Source organism: Chelonia mydas, chromosome 13, assembly GCF_015237465.2.
Source record: "Chelonia mydas isolate rCheMyd1 chromosome 13, rCheMyd1.pri.v2, whole genome shotgun sequence".
Taxonomy (NCBI): domain Eukaryota; kingdom Metazoa; phylum Chordata; order Testudines; family Cheloniidae; genus Chelonia; species Chelonia mydas.
The window spans coordinates 32,282,680-32,294,327 of NC_051253.2; the positions used below are offsets into that span (position 1 = coordinate 32,282,680).

An 11,648-nucleotide genomic window follows, 5' to 3' on the forward strand; every position below is an offset into this window, starting at 1 on the left:
AAAAGTCTTGATCTGCTAGATAGTAATATCTCATTGGATTGTATGTGCTATCATTGTATGTGAAGTTACGAAGTTTGGCTAGGTATGTATTACTGAAACATTGTGAGAGTGAAAGCACCCACAAGCAGCATTTCAGGTACAACAGTACAAAGGACAAACAATGTTAATGGCTTACTGAGGAAATGCACACAAGCACAAGGATTACCCCAGGAACCATGTACAATAGAAAGCTCTCAGAGATAGCACTACACAATGGGAACTGTTTGACTCAGATCACAGCAAAAGAGCTTTCCAGCAAGCGGGAAGAAGATATAAAAGGGGGAAATGACATCAAGCTGGGACTCACTCTCCCTACAAGAACACACCTGGAAACACCTGAGGAGCAAAGACTGAACTGAGGGAAGTGCTGGACCCAGGCTAAAGGGATTTTTAGCCTGTGAATGGAACACCCGGGGATTCCAAGCTGTAAGCAAGTGCAGACTTCCCCTGAAGAGTCTGCAGCCTGTTTGTATCATCTCTTAGGGCACGTCTACAGTGGCAAAGTTACAGCACCGGCAGCTACAGCGCCGCTCAGAGAGTGCAGAAGGGAAACCTCTGTTGTGTGTTCACACTGTCAGCTGCCTGCGCAATAGCGTGTTCACACTTGTGGCACTTGCAGCGGTATTCGGAGTGGTGCACTCTGGGCAGCCATCCCACAGAGCACCTCTTTCTCTTCTGCTGCTAAGACTTGTGGGAAGGCGGAAGGGGTCGTGGGGCATCCTGGGTCCAGTCCCAATGCCCCGTGATGCATTGCTTCATGTCCCAGCAATCCCTGTGCTTCTGTCCACATTTGGCGCCATCTTTCAACAGTTTGTGTACTGCATGCCCTGCCCCTTCGGGCTGCAGGAATGGATCCCAAACTGCTGACCAGTATGCTGCTCGCTCTGACCAACATGTCACGAGTGGCAGGGGAGTTATTCCTTAAATTACAAAGGCAAGAGGAGTGTGACATTGATCTTGCCATGTGTACTAGCTATAACACGAGATTGCTTGCGGCATTCACGGAGGTGCTGACCACTGTGGAACGCCGCTTTTTGGCTGGGGGAAGCAAGCACTGAGTGGTGGGATCACATCGTCATGCACGTCTGGGATGATGAGCAGCGGCTGCAGAACTTTCGGATGAGAGAGCCACATTCACGGGGTGTGATGAGCTCACCCGGCACAAGGACACGAGAACGAGAGCTGCCCTGTCATTGGAGAAGCACGTGGTGATTGCACTGTGGAAGCTGGCTACTCTAAACTGCTACTGATCCGTCGCTAACCAGTTTGGAGCAGGAAAGTCGACCACTGGACTCGTGTTGATGGAAGTGTGCAGGGCCATTAATCACATCCTGCTCCAAAAGACCGTGACTCTGAGCAACACGCATGACATTGTGGATAGCTTTGCATAACATGCATAACTTTGCATAACACTGGCCTGTTCAGGAAGATGCAAGCTGGGACTTTCTTCCTGGACCAGAAGATCAGCCAAGGGGAAGTCAAAATGACCATTGTGATCCTGGGAGACCCCGCCTAGCCCTTAATGCCGTGGCTTATGAAGCCATACATGGGGCAACTTGTCAGCAGCAAGGAGCAGTTCAACAACAGGCTGAGCAAGTGCAGAATGACTGGGAGTGTACTTTTGGCCATTTAAAAGCCCACTGGTGATGCCTCTTTGGGAAGCTGGACCTGGCCGATGACAATATTCTTTTGCTTAAAGCCGCACACTGTATGCTCCATAATATTTGTGAAAGGAAGGGTGAAAGCTTCACTCAGGGCTGGACCGCAGAGGCTCAGCGCCTGGAGGCTGAGTTTGAACAGCCGCAGACCAGGGCTATGAGAGGGGCATAACAGGGGGCCATAAGGATCAGGGATGTCTTGAGGCAGCGATTTGAAGCTGAAAGCCACTAATATGTGTTGCTATGCTCGGGAGTGCAGTGCTTGTAATGCTAGGAGGTGATTGGTGCACATGATGCAATAAGGGGGTTTAACATAATTGTATGTTGCTTTGCAGTGCTCTTTTTGCTTTCAATTAATAGAATAAAGATTGCTTTAAAACCAACACAATTCTTTTATTAAAAGACAACAACTGGAGGAGAGAGTCAAATGAAACAAATACATCGGCAGGGAGGGGAACGGGAAGGTCCCAGGAGGAGGAGGGGTCCCAGGACAACTAAAGATTTGTGTATGTCCAGGGATCATATCCAACCTTCTCCTTTGGAATACAGTGCAGCGGGTACTGTACTTCAGCAGGGCCAAACTGCAGAGGGACGGGTGTTGAGTGCCGAGGGTACTGGGAGTCCGCAGGGCTGGACTGTGATGGGGAGGAGTGGAATGCCGCGGGTACAGACTGGAGCCAGGAGGCTGATAAGAGTTTGTTGGCGTTGTCTGGGGGGTGCATGGGAAGGAGTTTTGCGACGGCAGCTGCAGGGGAGGGCGGGCGCAGAGCTGCTCGCTTTGAAGAGCGAGTATTGCCTGGAACGTGTTCTCTTGGTGCTCCATAACATTGAAGAGCCGCTCCGTGGCTTCATTCTGGCGTGCCGCATACTCCTTTCGGTCCCTCTTCTCGCTGTCCTGCCACTCCTTCAGTTCCTGTTTCTTGGCAGCAGAGTGCATCATAACCTCACGCAGAAAGTCCTCCTTAGTTCTTCTTGGACACTTTCTAATTCTGCCCAGCCGTTCCGCTGCCAATAACCAAGAGGGAGGCTGTGCTCCCAAGGTCGTCTCTGTGAAGTTTAAATGCAACATTTTACAGAAGCAGTATTGTTTGCAACACAGACAGCACTGATTCAGTGCTTTAAAACACAGCAAGTACTCACACACCTGTCACTAACTGTCTGACCCTAGGCAAGCACACATGAGCCACAAGACCCCCAAATGGTGAGTAGCCACAGGAGCAGGGTAAACCACTCTTACCGGAGCCTGCTGTACACTGGGCATGTGGCTCTTGGGGAGAGCCAGCACTGTGGGGGGGCCTGATAATCATTCCTGTCCTGACACTTTACACAGGGGGTGATCATTATGGAAGATATCTCACTGCTGAGGGTGAGCAGGGAATGAAGGGAGGGTCTTCTCCAAGCCTGTGGCTTCCGCCCAGGCCCCATGCGGCTCACCTGTGTGCAGCAATGGTCCCCCTGTCTATGATGGCACAGTGGCATGGGAAAGTTACCATTAATGGGGCAAGAAACAAAGCAGCTCTGCCGAAGAACCTGCAGCAGCAGATTGCGCAGTATCTCCACGGGAGTTTCCTGGAGATTGCTGAGGGAGATTCCCGTGAAGTGAGGAAGTCAATCAACAGCCTGTTCCACCGCTCAGGGTAGGCATGAGATGGAAGACAAGGCTGCTTTCTTCCACCCTCCTACCCCCAACAACTTGCTTCGGCGATTCCCAAAATCAGATCCACTTACCAGGGGCCTCCTCTCCTGTTTCCGCTTCACCAAGCTCTGACAGCTGTGACTGGCTAGCCTCCTGCGGGGTAGAAAAGAGCTCCTGGCTGCATGCATCTCCAGCCTCCGAGTCATCCTCTCCCTCTGGGTCCCCCTGTCCCTCCCCCCCCCGCATCCTCTTCCAATATTTCCTCCTCCTGGCTTGGTCCACTCTCAGCTGGCATGCGAGCCAAGAAAGTATCCACAGGGGCCTTCGCAGTGGAGGTGGGGTTGCCTCTGAGTATCGTGTCCAGCTCTTTGTAGAACCAGCAGTTCGTGGGCACAGCACTGGAGTTGCCTCCTGCGTCTTGTGGTAGGCGTTCTGCAGCTCCTTCACTTTGAGCCTGCACTGCAGAGGGGCCGTGACCAGGACACATTCTGTCATGCATCGTGAAATCTGTCCAAAGGTATCATAATTCCTATGGCTGGAGAACAGCTGGGACTGCACAGCCTCCTCTCCCCAAATGCCGATGAGGTCCAGCAGCTCGGCATTGCTCCAAGCGGGGGATCGCCTGGTCCATGGAGCAGTCATGGCCACCTGAAAAGATGCACTGAGACCACTGCATGCGTCACCGAGCAAACAGGAAGGGGACTTTCAAATTTCCAAAGGAATTTATGGGGTGGGGATGATGGTTGGTCACCCGAGGGCAGGGCAGTAGAGTTCAAACCGATGACCAGAGAGGTGAGAACAGGCATTGTGGGACACCTCCCGGAGGCCAATCACAGCGCTGTAATCGACCAGGGTGCCTACACTGGCACCGCAGCGCTGTAGCCCCGGTGTTGAAAGCTGTACGCCTCTCGTTGGGGTGGTGTTTTTAAAGTGCTACAACTGTGCAGTTTCTGCGCACTAAGTGGCTTGGCCGTGTGTACACCTTGGGATTTACAGAGCAGGAAGCCGCTTTACTGGGCAGAAACTTTCCAGTGTAGACAGGGCCTAAGGGTGAGAATCTGCCTAATCACATCAGCCACGCTATCAGAGGCTCATTCACCTGCACATCCACCAATGTGATAGATGCCATCATGTGCCAGCAATGCCCCTCTGCCATGTGCATTGGCCAAACCGGACAGTCTCTACGTAAAAGAATCAATGGACACAAATCAGACATCAAGAATTATAACATTCAAAAACCAGTCGGAGAACACTTCAATCTCTCTGGTCACTCGATTACAGACCTAAAAGTGACAATTCTTCAACAAAAAAACTTCAGAAACAGACTCCAAGAGACTGCTGAATTGGAATTAATTTGCAAACTGGATACAATTAACTTAGGCTTGAATAGAGAGTGGGAGTGGATGGGTCATTACACAAAGTAAAACTATTTCCCCATGTTTATTTCCCCCCCCTCCACTGTTCCTCAGACGTTCTTGTCAACTGCTGGAAATGGCCCACCTTGATTATCACTACAAAAGGTTTTCTCCCCCCCCCACCACTCTCCTGCTGGTAATAGCTCATCTTAAGTGATCACTCTCCTTACAGTGTGTATGGTAACACCCATTGTTTCATGTTCTCTGTGTATATAAATCTCCCCACTGTATTTTCCACTGAATGCATTTGATGAAGTGAGCTGTAGCTCACGAAAGCTTATGCTCAAATAAATTTGTTAGTCTCTAAGGTGCCACAAGTCCTCCTTTTCTTTTTGCTAATACAGACTAACACGGCTGCTACTCTGAAACCTGCCATTTAAAAAATTGCAATCCACACTCGTTGGGGATCACAACCTGAAAGAAATCTTTCCTGAATCCCCACGTCTGGCTTTCAAACAACCCCCTCACTTCTCCAACCTCATCAGCAGAGCCAGCTCCCTACAGACTCAAAGCGACCACCAGACCCGGCCAGAACCAACTCAAAGCGATGCCAGACCCAGCCAGAACAACAGCAGCAGCCATATCTCCACTGCTACAATGATCAACACCCACCACAACATACCTGTCAAGATCTATGGATCCTACACAAGCCTATCACAACATGTGGTGTGCTTCATCCCGTGCACTAAATGTCCTAATAGCAATTATGTGGATGAAACCAGACAATCACTGCGCTCTCAAATGAACACACTGAAAAATGATAAAAGACAAAAACACCCCATCACCTGATGAGAATACTTTTTTCATAAAGTGATCACTTGATATCAGTCCTTTTCAATATGTTCTAACCACTTATGCTAAACAATCTGTTCCACCTGTGACACTCTGAGTATGTTCCCCAGACCTGAAGAAGAGCTCTTCTGTATAAGCTTGAAAGCTTGTGTCTTTCACCAGTAGAAGAGGGTCCATTAAAAGGTATTAACTCACCCCTCTTGTCTCTGTAACATCTGGGGTTAAACACAATCACTACAGTGCGTGGCATTTTTTTTGACAGTTTCCATCTGAGCAGTCTATTATAAGCAGCCCGGCTAGCTCAGTTGGTAGAGCATGAGGCTCTTAATCTCAGGGTTGTGGGTTCAAGCCCCATGTTGGGCAAAGCAAGTAACTTTGGGGTGGGGGCAGAGGGATAGCTCAGTGGTTTGAGCATTGGCCTGCTAAACCCAGGGTTATGAGTTCAATGCTTGAGGGGGCCATTTAGGGTTCTGGGCCAAAAATTGGGGAGTGGCCCTGCTTTGAGCAGGGGGTTGGACTAGATGACCTCCTGAGGTCCCTTCCAATCCTGATATTCTATGAAGGTTTTCAAATGTCAAAAAGCAAAATTTTTCAGGTTTCAGTTGTTTTGATGAAAAGTCAAAATCTTCTCCCCCACCTTTCCTCTGCAAAATTCCAACCATTTGTCTCCCTCTTATTTTGTGTGTGCGTGTGTGTGTGTGTGTGTGTGTGTGTGTGCACAAACATCTCTTGTATACTGCATTTCTGTATCTGGGCTCACTTAGACCCTCCTTCTTTCACAATAGGACCCAGACTGACTGATCTTCATTTCATTCAACTAGTCTGAATTCTTTGTAAGGGTCACAGCCCTCCTGACAGCATTTCTCAGGGCCTCCTGGACCTCTCTGTTTCTCAGGCTGTAGATGAGCGGATTGGCCAGGGGCGTCAGGACTGTGTAGCAGACGGAGAACACTTTGTTCAGGGCTCTCCAGGTACCAGATTTCGGTAGCATGTAGACAATCATTATGGTCCCATAGAAAAGTGCCACCACAATGAGGTGAGAGGAGCAGGTGGAAAAGGCCTTTTGCCTCCCGGTGGTGGATGGGATTCCCAGGATGGTCGCAATGATACAAATATAGGAAGCCAGGGTTAATAGAAAAGGGGAAACTGCATCTAGGAAGGAAAATATATAAATAAGTGGGGTGATCTGGCTGGTGTCGCTGCAGGAGAGTTGAATCAGTGAGGTGAAATCACAAAAGAAATGGTCAATTTCATTAAGGCCACAGAAAATTAACTGTGATGTAACACATGTGACTATTGTACAAATTAGAAATCCACTAATCCAAGCCCCAGCTGCTAGCTGGAGGCACAGCTGGACATTCATAAGGGTTCCATAGTGCAGCGGTTTGCATATGGCTAAATACCGATCGTAAGACATGGCTGCCAGGAGAGAGCACTCTGTTGTTACTAGAGAACCAAAGAAATGAAACTGCGTGATGCAGCCGGGAAGAGAAATGGTTCTGTCCCCAGTCAGGAGACTGGCCAGCAGCCTGGGCAGGATGGTGGAGGTGTAGCAGGTCTCCAAGCAGGACAAGTTCCCCAGGAAGAAGTACATGGGGGTGTGAAGGTGCTGATCAGCCACAACTAGCGCAACGATGAGGATGTTCCCAGCCATGGTCACAATGTAGATCACCAGGAAAATGAGGAAGAGAAGGGTCTGCAGTTCAGGGAGATCCCCGAACCCCAGGAGGATGAATTCCATGATGGCTGTTTGATTTTTCCCTTCTCCTTTCTCCATGAGCTGCATCCTGTGGTAGTAAAAGTGTAATGAGCATCGAAAGATTTGGCTGTACCATGAAATTGTGTTGATTTCCATCATTTGATCCCCGAAGAGTTCCCACTGCAAACGGAGAGCTGGGTTTATATTCTCTCAGACCAGAGAAACTGCTTCACTTCCACCTCAGGGCACTGCCACCCAGTTAATTTGCCACTCTTCTGTCCCACACCCCAACATTTTTCATTCACAGATTCTTAGATTTAAGACCAAAAGGGACCATTGGATCATCCAGGCTGAGCCCCTATGTAACAAAAGCCACAGAATTTCCCCACTTTCTCTGCACTGATCTCAATAACTTGTTTTTGGCTGAGACAGACCTTCCAGAAAGGCAGCCAGTCTTGATCTGGAGATATGAGGAGTTGAAAATCCACCTCTTCCCTTGCCAGTTTTTTCCAATGGATAATCACCCTCACCAGGAAAAATAAACAAAATGTGCACCTTATTTCCCATTGAAATGTGCCTGGCTTTAGCTTCCAGCCCTTGGCTCTGGCTACGCCTGTCCCTGGGCAATGAAAGAACCCTTTGGTAACCAGGGTTTTGTCCCCATGAAGGTGCTGAGATGCTGTAATCAAGTCACTTCTCCTTCATACACCGAACAGACCCAGCTCTTTAAGTCTCTCACTGGAAGGTATTTCCTCTAGCCCACACATCATTTGCGTGGCTTTTTTCTGAACCCTCCCCAATCTCTCCACATCTGTTTTACACTGTGGCCCCAGCCCTGCACACGGTATTCCAGCATCGGTGTCAGCAGTCTGGAGAGGTGAAACCCCCTCCCTGCTCCTATTCTCTGCTCCCCTGTTTATACAGCCAAGGTCAGCGTCAGCCCACGGCCCACCCCACTGCTCTGGGAGCTGATGTTGGGTTTCTCGCCCCCTGTAGCCCCTACCCGTGCTGTGATGGGTGCCACGAGCTGCCCTGGGGAAGGGCAGGAGGGAGGTGGCACCATGGCCATGCCTGCGAAGAGGGAGTCATGCTGACCCACAGCACAGACGGGAAAGTGACTCTGCCTCCGGCCGTGACCAGGACACAAATCAAACCACCCTCGGGACAGACGCACACGCAGACTCCTCTCCTTCATAGCACTGTAGTGACTGGTCCAGAGACACTGACACTGCTGATAACGAATTACCAGCTATCACTTTTAACTATTAATTACTGGCTGTCCGTCACTGATTGTGTTGTGGCAGTGGCAGGGGATCAGGTCCTTACTGCGCTGGGTGCTGTGTAAACACCCAACAATTAGAAACAATTCCCAGTTGCTAGACAGCTCGGAGCGCGCTGGGTGGAACTGCAGGCAGGGGCGGCAGGTTTGTATAATTTTTGGTGGTGCCCAGAACCCGCTTCTGCCCAAACTCCTCCCCCCACGTGCCCAAGCCTCTGGGAGGGAGTTTGGGTGGGGGAGGAGGTCTGGGGTGCAGGCCGTAGGCTGGGGCAGGGGATTGGGGTGTAGGGTGCAGGTTCTGGGAGGGAGTTTGGGGATGGGAGGGGGTGCGGAGGGTGGGGGTGCCGGGGTGAGGGTTGTGGGGAGAGGCTGCAGATGAGGGGTTTGGGGTGTGGGAGTGGCTCAGGGTGAGAGTAGGAATGTGGGGGGTGAGGGCTCTGTCTAGGGTTGGGGGGTTTGGGGTGTTAGAGAGGCTCAGGGCTGGGGCAGAGGGTTGGAGTGCAGGGGGATGAGGGCTCTGGCTGGGATTGGGGATAAGGTGTTGGGGTGTTGGAGGGGCTCAGGGCTAGGGTAGAGGTTTGAGGGTGCGGTGGGGGGTGGTGAAAGCTCTGGCTGGGGGTGTGGGCTCTGGGGTGGGGCAGGGCTGAGGATGAGTTTGGGGTGCAGGCAGGCTGCTCCGGGACAGGGGCCAGAGAGGGGGACTCCTCCAAGCCCTTTCCCTGCCGGCAGCAGCGAGCTCTGGAGGAGGAGCCCCCCTTTCCCGACCTCCCCAGCAGCACACTCACCCTCATCACTCTCACTGCATGTGCTCCTAGGGCCCCTCTCAGGTCCAGGAATCTCTCTGGCCTCCCCCGTGGTGGGTGCCGGGGGTGCTCCGTGCACCTCCTCCCCTGCTGTTGCCCCTGACTGTAGCCTCACTGGGGGTAAGGGATGCGGCTGCCTCCTTGCCAAGCATGGGGCAAGAGCGGTGACTGTGGGTGGGGGAGCCCCCGGGGGTGGTGGAGGGTCCCGCCGGAAAAGGGAAGGGTCTGAGGTGGAAAGGCAGGCTCAGAGTCAGTCTGCCCTGGCAGTCGAGAAGTGGGGCACATGGAGCTGCAGAGAACGCTCTGCTCCGGGGCCCGGAACGCACGCGGGGGGGCTGGGTGCAGCAAGCGGGAGGACGGGGGACACGCAGGGGAGGCACGGGGGGGGGTGGCAGGTGGGCCGGGGGAGACACCCGGCCGCAAATATTGGTGGAGCTGGGCCCCTGGGCTTTGAATATTGCTGGTGCCAAGACACCACGTGGAGATATAACTCGCCGCCCTGGGCGCTGCCACAGGGACCCCCTAACTCAGCCCTGCCAGCCGCTCTCTCACTGCAGCGGTACCGGGGCCTGGGGTGGGAGATACGGGGGGAGAATGGAAAGTCTGCCTGTGCCCGGTACTCATCCGCCCCCCGTTACTGCCGTGTCCAAGCTCCTCGCAGTCTGTAACATGTTGATCTTCACGCCACTCTTGTGACTTAACATTGGGAGCTTGGGTGCTTCTGAAAATCCCACTCGGTGCCTAAATACCTTTCAAAACATGATCCAAAATGACTTTCCCAAGGTTTCCCAGCATGGCTGCGACTGAGCAGAGAAGAGACCCCAGGTCTCCCCTCACAGGCTGGGGCCCTAACAGCTGCGGGCCCCACGCTCTGGAGGAAATGAAGGGAGAGCAGTCAGTGCTCGGGCAAAGGCTGTGAGACAGACACAGGGAGCGCGGCTTCCTGACCTGTAAGGATTCCAGTCTCTGTTCCGTGCATTTCTAACGTACACCCCTTTCCTGGGGAAGCTCAGCACCACCCACAAAATGCTGATACCCTCTCTGCTCCCACGGAAAGCCACGGAGGAGTTGCTCAGGAAGCATCTCAGTAGTGGGCCAGGAAGGTACATTGTAATCTGCCCCCCCAGGAAAGGCTGGAGAGGCAGCTGAGAACCTGAGGGGCAGGGTCCCTGAGCAAACAACCAGCCATCGGGGAGACAGAGGGGGACAGCCAGCCAGAGGGCTATGAGAGCTGGGTCTCCTTTCTGATTCATCCGTGTCTCTAGCATCAAACCACAAAGCAACTGACTCTGAAGTCCTTCCTCCGGCAGAGCTCCCAGCATGTGAGGACACTGCACAAGGGGGTGTCTCAGACCAAGGACTGCATAGGCGTAAGGACCTGAAGATCTGCCCCGAGGCTAGTGACACTCACCTTCAATCCTCAGCATGCAGCAGCGTGCTCTCCATGGCCAGGGACTGGGGCTGCTGTCAGTCAGCCTTCGTAGCTCAGTTCCTGGGCAGACCCCGCCTGTGGCTGCTCGGACAGGTGCCTCTCGCTGCCCAGGGTGATTGTTGGCATCACACAGACCCTTAGTGCCTCCTGCTCTGGGTTCTTGCTGGGTTTATCAGTGAAAGCAGCTGCCTCCTGGGCCTTGCCACTGCTGTTGGGATCTCCCCTGGGACTGCTGCCGGCGATGCTCTGGGTTCCCTGCAGAGGGGAATTGATGCTTTGTTCCATGTTTAAATGGTGTAACATCAGAAGAATGGCCATATGGGATCAGACCAAAGGTCCATCTAGCTCAGTGTCCTGTCATCCAACAGTGGCTTCAATCCCTTTAATGATCAGATTGAACTCCTACATACCACTTTCCAGACGTGGGTCTCAATGCATGTCACAAAGGGTGGCAAGTGCCCCCATCCGCATTTCACAGGCGAGACAACTGAGGCACTGAGAATGGAGGCAATTCCCAAAGGTAACCCGGCCTTGGCATAGCTAGGAAACCTTTCACCCAGCCACCAACTTGAGCATCAGGGCAACAATCCCATAGGGTGGATGTAGATTCCTTGCACATTGAGCGCTACCTGGCTCCATCCCTAGGTAGGCCCTGACATTCTCTGGCCACCCGGATCCATCTCTAGCTAGGCCCTGATGCGCTCTGGCTGCCCGGATCCATCCCTAGCTAGGCCCTGACGTGCTCTGGCCGTCTGGATACATCTCTAGCTAGGCCCTGATGTCCTCTGGTTGCCTGGATCCATCCCTAGCTAGCCCCTGACGTGCTCTGGCTGCCTGGATCCATCCCTAGCTAGGCCCTGATGTGCTCTGGCCGCCTGGATCCATCCCTAGCTAG

At 52.6% G+C, this 11,648-nt stretch overlaps 1 protein-coding gene and 1 non-coding gene across 2 annotated transcripts; one reads left to right on the forward strand and one right to left on the reverse strand.

The window, feature by feature from the left end:
• Positions 1-570: 570 nt before the first annotated feature.
• LOC119567868 (olfactory receptor 11A1-like) lies at positions 571-7,326 on the reverse strand. The gene is made up of 2 exons (XM_037915334.2): positions 6,397-7,326; positions 571-621 (listed from the first exon to the last, which is right to left on the reverse strand). The coding sequence occupies exons 1-2, from the start codon at positions 7,324-7,326 to the stop codon at positions 571-573; spliced, it is 981 nt and encodes a 326-aa protein (XP_037771262.2).
• TRNAK-CUU lies at positions 5,831-5,903 on the forward strand. Its single transcript has one exon. It is a non-coding gene; the product is annotated as a tRNA-Lys (tRNA).
• Positions 7,327-11,648: the final 4,322 nt, after the last annotated feature.

Coding starts and splice junctions, on each gene's coding strand:
- LOC119567868 (XM_037915334.2), bottom strand. CDS start 7,326: ATGCAGCTCATGGAGAAAGGAGAAGGGAAAAATCAAACAGCCATCATG. Junction 622..6,396: donor AGGAGGCCCTGAGAAATGCT/GTCAGGAGGGCT, acceptor GCTATTGCGCAG/GCAGCTGACAGTGTGAACAC.